The sequence below is a fragment of the Coptis chinensis genome, chromosome 1 (assembly GCF_015680905.1).
Source record: "Coptis chinensis isolate HL-2020 chromosome 1, ASM1568090v1, whole genome shotgun sequence".
NCBI lineage: Eukaryota > Viridiplantae > Streptophyta > Magnoliopsida > Ranunculales > Ranunculaceae > Coptis > Coptis chinensis.
In genome coordinates this window covers 88,754,027-88,761,301 of record NC_141456.1, presented here as the reverse complement: position 1 = coordinate 88,761,301, position 7,275 = coordinate 88,754,027, and the positions used below count along the sequence as shown (strand labels likewise).

At 36.7% G+C, this 7,275-nt stretch overlaps 1 protein-coding gene across 1 annotated transcript; it reads left to right on the top strand.

Annotated features, from left to right (window-relative positions):
* Positions 1–4,947: 4,947 nt before the first annotated feature.
* Positions 4,948–5,919, top strand: LOC147525689 (uncharacterized). Its single transcript, XM_086580371.1, has one exon. The coding sequence runs from the start codon at positions 4,948–4,950 to the stop codon at positions 5,917–5,919; it is 972 nt and encodes a 323-aa protein (XP_086436497.1).
* The last annotated feature ends 1,356 nt before the right edge of the window (positions 5,920–7,275 follow it).

Below are 7,275 nucleotides of genomic sequence, written 5' to 3'. Positions count from 1 at the left end.
GCTAAACCCACATTCCCATTTTTTCCATTCTTTCTTTATAAAACTTATACATACCCAACATATCTTCCACAAACATCCATTTTCTCACGATCATTCACTTGGACACCCTTTCGTTCAAAGATGAAGAAGGTGTATGCTTGGTTACGTTCTAGGTCTATCAGACTTCGCTTTCATTTCACTAAGTTGCGTCGTAGAAAATCTTGGCGCTTGATTCTATTTGGGGGTGCATTCCATGTTAATTATTTATGGCAAGATCCATAACTATTTCAGTTGCTGATATATAGTAAACTGTATGTTCATTATATACATATGTTAGAGATGAAGTCTCGGGAATCTGACTTTAAAAGACCTACGTTTAAAACAAATTTTCTAAACTCTATTCTATAAAATTTGTTTGGGAGGTGGGGTGTTGGTATTTCCATCCTAAACTCTGTTCTATAAATTTGTTGTTTTTATTGTTTTTTTTAGTAGATTGGATATTGAGTTGTTAAATTTAATAGTTAAATTTGAATTATGTAGTTAATTGTTATTTGAATTTCTATTTGAATTTAATTTGGTTATTGCCCTAAGCATGAGATGATTTTTGAATGAATCCCACCTTCTCGATTGTTTGGGGTGGTATTATTGTTTTTAGCATAGCTTTTATCGATCCACCATTTTAAAAGTAATTTTGCAATGAGTTGGTTGAGAATGTTACCATTATTGGTGTGGCTATGATAAGATATTGTGGTAGGATGAAATTTCAATGAGTTAGGAAGTTGTTATTCTAAATTCAATCTAAAAGATATTAGGTTTGTTTTGGAATAATGAATCTTAGTTGTTTCCATTTTAGGTTTTGAAAATATTTTGTTTCCCGGCAATTGCCTTAAATATTTTTGGTAACTTGTCGATTTGTTTTAGAAACTAAAGCCCTATATATACTTGATTCATTCTACACATAAAACCCACACATCTCACTTTCATCTCTCACCCTGAACCTCTACATTTTTCCTTTTATTTTTCACTTCATCTTGCTCTTCACACATGGAGCGCACCCCACACCCTACCAAGACCATTTCCAAGCATGCCTAGCTGAAACACACAGAACTTTCGATTTAGAAAGGATGCAACCAGCCCTCCAAAAGCTATTTCTCGAAGCGCACCCAACCTAACCTTAGAGCCCTGAAATTTTTGATTTTTATGAGTAGTTCAGGGTTGTTTGCAGCACTTAAAAGAGAGTAGTTATTGTGATGACATCTCCTACAATCATACCAGAGCAGTCTTTTGAAGATTTATTCCAAAGCGACACCTATGGTGCTTGGTTTCGCGAGGTGATCATACACGTAGGCTGGGAACCACTAATGGTAAGACCTGATAAACATTATTCTCCCGCACTTACATCTTATTTTTATGATAATTGTAAGTTATTTGATAAACCGGATGGAGAACAAGTGTTCTCCATCACCGTGAGGATGAACCAATGGAAATTACTAGGTTCTTGCTAGCCTTTGTTCTTGGACTTGATATGTCCGCTAAAATACAAGACTCACATGCCTATTTGGTCGATAATATGTACCTTTATAACTATGAGGATTTGCATGAGCATTACAGGCGGCAGGAATCTTTAGAACGAGAGGACCAAGGGGAATATTAAAGGCCTTTGTTATGTTTTGGATCATGCTAAATATTAAAGGGGAATGGCGTTATTCTTCTGTGAATGACGAAACTTGTGATATTTTCCTCACTTTAGCTGGGGGACGTATACTCTATGATATTCCCTAGACCCTAATGTCTAGTTTAGCACGAGCCCATAGCATGAGGCATAAGTACCTTTTTATGCCTGTTTTAGTTTGTCGTATTATGCTATGTTTCTTCCCTGTTTTTTGTGCCCGCTTCATGGATTGGGTTGGGGTCGACATTGTGAGACCCACCAATTATATTATTCAATCTTTCCGCCTAATGATTTGGCAAAGGGTAGAGGATACAACCTCATCAGGTTGCACCTAACACCCCATCCGACCAAGTGTGGCTTTAACGGGTTAGCAATCATATATGATAAATGGCATGAAGCCTAGCAAATCATCATGGCGTGGGGGATGTGAAGGAACCTCATTTCTATATGAAGAGGAGGAGGATGATGTTTAAACGCTGGAGATAAGGTAAGTTTTTATTTCAGTTAGTGTCTGCTTATGTCCCAAGCAATTTGATTCTTGTTATCCCCATAATGGGTGGAACTCATATAGAGTTGCCTATTTTTATTTTATATATTAGTATGTTTTAACCTTGTTTTTGAGATATTCCAAAATTTCATGCGTTTCCATGGTACTTTTCTACCCTTTTTATTTCAATGCTTTGAGGACAAACTTGGCGGAGATAAGGTAAGTTTTTATTCAGGTTGTGTATGCTTATGTCCCAAGCAATTTGATTCTTGTTATCCCCATAATGGGTGGAAATCATATAGAGTTCGTCTATTTTTTTTATTTTTCTTTATTAGAATGTTTTAACCTTGTTTTTGCAGATGTTCCAAAATTTCACTTGGCGTTTCTATGGTATTTTTCTAGCCTTTTTATTTCAATACTTTGAGGACAAAGCATGCTTCTTGCTTGGGGGTGGCATAGAAACACCGTAATTAAGGCATCTGTTAGGTTATAGATATGTACAATATGCACTTGTTTTCTAGCAAAAAATTTCAAAAAAATCAAAAATATAAATAAAAAGGTTATGCTATACACTTAGGAATATTGGTATTGTTTTCTTTCCCTATGATATTAATAATCTAGAAGTCTCACGTTAGCTTTTGCATTAGAATAGTTTTTAGGAACTTAGGTTAATATGTAGATAATAATCTTTGCATCTTTCTATAAATATATTGCATGAGTATCTATGATTGTTGGCAAAGTAAGTTTCAAATCTAGACTAGAGTACTTATTATACAAATCCTGTGAGAATATACCCTAAAGCCTCATATGAGTGAAATATTGAGAAATGACACAAGGGAGAAGTAAATTTGGGATAGAGAAATCACCGTCCACTTGCTTGATCACTATACCATATCCTAAGCAAAGAAAAGAAACAAAGAAATAAATAAAATAAAATAAAGAGTTAGAACTCCAAAAACAGAATCAAAGGAGTCAAAAGCCAAAGAAAAAGAAAAAAATGGCTAAGGATGGAAACAAAATGTAGAAGAAAAAAGTAAAGAACAAGGTTTTTCTCTAGTTACATAATATGAAGACTCTATTATTATCGTGACCGGTCTTTTTGAATATCCTTTTCCTTTATTCTTAAACCATCACCTAATCCCCGCAACACCTAAAGAAGACCTCTATCTCAATTAGGAATAGGTTAGTGTGATAGTAAGTGACATATGTGTTTGACCGACTTTGGCTTCCTTGTGTGTCATTGAGATTGCAAGGTAAAGTGTGCCCACTATACTTTGGAGTAGCGAAACATGAGCGAGAAAAATCAGAAGTGTTTTGTCTTGACATTTATGTGAGGACCTACTTCGTGGGGCGTTATTCCAAAGTTTAAGAAACGAACTTGTGAGTGCATTTCATAGTATTACTCATTGCATATATGTTTATTCGTAGATGATTGATTATTATGCATATATTAGCTTAGGTTTCGACTTGATTATTCTGTATTCATTGCTAGTGGGATGTATAGATAATTGAGACAATAAATAATGAAACAATAGTTTTATTTCTTAGTCGTTGTAGTATAGATGAAGTTTGTGAGTACCTTCACTGGAAAACTCTCACGAGGCTATAACTCGTCTACTAGGGAATACCTAATGGTTTAAGGCCTTGTTGCATATGGTCAATGCAATCGCACTTGGTGAAACGAGATTAGTTAGAACTCCATTTTTGGTCACTTATTCTAATTTCTCATATTTGCTAGAGGACAAGCAAAATGCTATTTTGGGGTGGTTTGATAAGAGTCCAAAACTGTAGTTTTAACTCTTTAATAATATTACCTTTTTACCAATTATGTGATTAATAAGTAAGAGTTAGTACTGTTATCGTGTTCTTATGTATTTCAGGCATTTGAGTCGAATATGTGCAGAAATGCGCCCTTTTTGTGAGATAATGGAGCAAGGGTTGGTTGTTAAGAAGTTATTTGATTAAAGGCCAAGATCCGAGTAGAAAAAGCCCATTTAAAGCCCGTTCAAAGCTAAAAAGTCAAAGTCAACTCTTGAAGGAGAAGATTAGCCTTCCATATAGAAGGAAGAACAACAAGAAGAAGAGTTGAAGAACATAAGACTAGAAAGAATAATTTATTAAGACTCTCTACCTCAAGTTCTGGAGACAAGAATATAAGTGAATTGGCCAAATACATGAGGCACTTAGGTCCTCTATTTATAGGGGTTACAATGAGCTCTAGAAGCATTCCAAACCGTCATTTGTTTCCTAATACAAATAGACTTCTTCAGTCGACTTCGTCTTCAAACTGAGAAGGAATTGGCTCTGAAGTCGATTCATGCGTGCGGACGCATTATTCATGCATCCCAGACTTAATCAATGTGTCCGGACGCCGATCTATGAGTCCCGGGACGCAATCAATCGTCTCGGGCGCTCGATACATCATCGTCAGGGCACGATAAGCTGATTTTCTCTTACGCTCTATCCTTCTATCCTCTTTTGCGGGCTTTGGTCCAAGCAACGAATCCTTTGGCCTTGGGCTTCCAAATAGACTTTAAAATAGGTCCAAGTCACATCTTTAATAGCTCCAATTCCTTGGCCTTCTCCATGATTGTCCACGGGCCTCCCATGTGATCCTTAATTCTCCGAATTGCTTTGTTTTACCCCATTTTCTCTAATATTCTACAAAACTCTCTTTTTCACCTGTAGAATCTTAAAACACAACTTATAAACACTATTAGTCCACTAAGATGGCTAAACAAGAGGCATAATCGAGGGTTAAATAGCACTTTTTGAGCACTTATCACACGTCATGAGCTACCAAGCAGCTATGACCTTATGGGAATTTCATGAGTCGTTAATGTGTCGTATTTTTCCAGCAACGTTGAAAGGATACACACTGTCCTGGTTCAACAAGTTGGCTCCGCGTTCAGTTGATTCATTTACCAAGCTCAGTGATATGTTTGTTGAATGTTTTCAGTACAATATGAAGACGAAGAAGAGTCCGAGCACACTGTTCAATCTCGCTATGGAGAAAGGTGAAACAATCAAGAGTTTGGTACGACGATTCAGGAAGCTTCACGCCAAAGTTCAGGATGTGAGTGATGCTTTCGCAATACATGCATTACATCAAGCATTGCATTTCGACAGAGATGGACTTTACAACTCTCTTACTCGAAAGCCGCCTACCACCCTCTCTGATTTATTCACCCGAGTAGAAGGGTACGTTCGAGTGGAAGATGATCAAAAGTCTCGACAGAGAAAGGATGACGCAGATCCCATTTCCAAGGACTCCACAAAGGATAAGATTACCAATCAAGGTAACAAAATGAGTACTCAAAATAATACAAAGGCCCCAAATCTAGATGAAAAGGTATTCATCACTTTGACTCTTGGCCTTGCAGACCTATACGAAAAAATCAGAACTAAAAAAATGTTACGGCCATCTCGGCCACTGCCAGAAGATCCTATAGGTAGGCGGGATAAAAATAAAAAATGCAAATATCACGATGATATTGGGCATGAAACAGATCACTACAGAGCTTTAAAGAAAGAAGTTCAACGCCTCGTTGATGAGGGACAGCTTACTGAGTTTGTTCAAAACAAACCTCGGTCAGGCCATATCAACTTGGCTGACCATAACGTTATCGATGTATGCCACGCACGTGTCGATAGCGTCTCTCGCCGTCAGCGTAAGATAGAAACACGCTTGAAACTTTGTCATATACAAGATCATTACCAGTCAGCGGTTTCAATTTTGACCAAGGTATCAATCTGGAGACCTATGAAGGCCACGAGTTGAAGTTCACCGAGAATGACCTTAAAAGGGGTTTATTACCATCACAATGACGCTGTTGTCATTACTGCATGGATAGGAATCTTTAGGGTGCGTAAGATTCTTATCGACACAGGAAGCTCAGCTAGCGTGTTATTCACCAGGGCTTACTCTAGAATGAAACTCTCAGAGGACTTGATCATAGAAGACCGTAACCCAATCATTGGATTCAACGGAGAACCAGCCAATGCCATTGGAAAGGTTCATTTCCCTGTCACGGTTGGGCATCAATCTGTTGGGATAAATTTCCTTTTGATAGATTGTGGTTCTTGTTACAATGCAATTTTCGTTAGGGATTGGATCATGGATCGGCGCCATTTGACATCGCAGCTCCTTTTGTGTGTACACTTGAGATGATTGTCGTTGAACAAATAGAAGTTTATTAAAACCTAATTATCCCTCAATAAGTAAAGGAAGAGTAGGTTATCGTTCCACTTTTAAGTGTATGTTTATATGAAAGACAAGACTGGAAAGGGGGTTTGAGGGATTAATAACTATTATTATAGATATTGTAGATTCTAATACTAAACTAAATTAAACTATTGAGAATTTATAAGAGAGAGAATTCAAGAGATTAGAATCCACCAATACTTTTGCTCTGTGACCTTATGCTTTATGGTTGTTCTCACAAGTAGACTACAATTAGGCAATCGGCGAAGTGTCGATGCCCTCTTGAACTAAAACATCGTTAACAAAGAACTCTACTTAAGGTTGTTCCTATGTTCATGTTACTAATATCTTCTTTCCTTTTATGTGAGCTTGGGCAGCTATTCAATGAATCACCATCTAAGGCAAACACAAGGAATACTTCCCTTACTTTAAAACACTACACAACTAGAAAAAAAGTAGAGAATAATAGTATAATATTCAATTACAATAAATAAAACCCTCTTCTAGCATTATATTCAATTGCAATAAATAAAAGTATGTCACTAGCAAATATTCAATTGCAATAAATAAAACCCTAAACTAGCATGATATTCGATTGCAATAAATAAAAACCTTAATCTATCGCCCATCCCACAGTGCCGGTAAATGAAACTAATAACTAAAAACATAAAGAACCAACCTGATTGAAGAACACCATGAACCAGAAGAATCATTAAACCTTAATCACCGGCTTCATCTCCTCCCTTGAAGGAGAAGATTAGCTTTCCATAAAGAAGGAAGAACACGAATAACAACAAGAAGAAGAGTCGAAGAACATAAGATTAGAAAGACTAACTTATTAAGACTCGGCTAGTTAAAACCGAATCTTTTATTATTAATCTCTCTCTGCCTAAAGTTCTGGAGACAAGAGTATAAGTGAATTGGCAAATTACA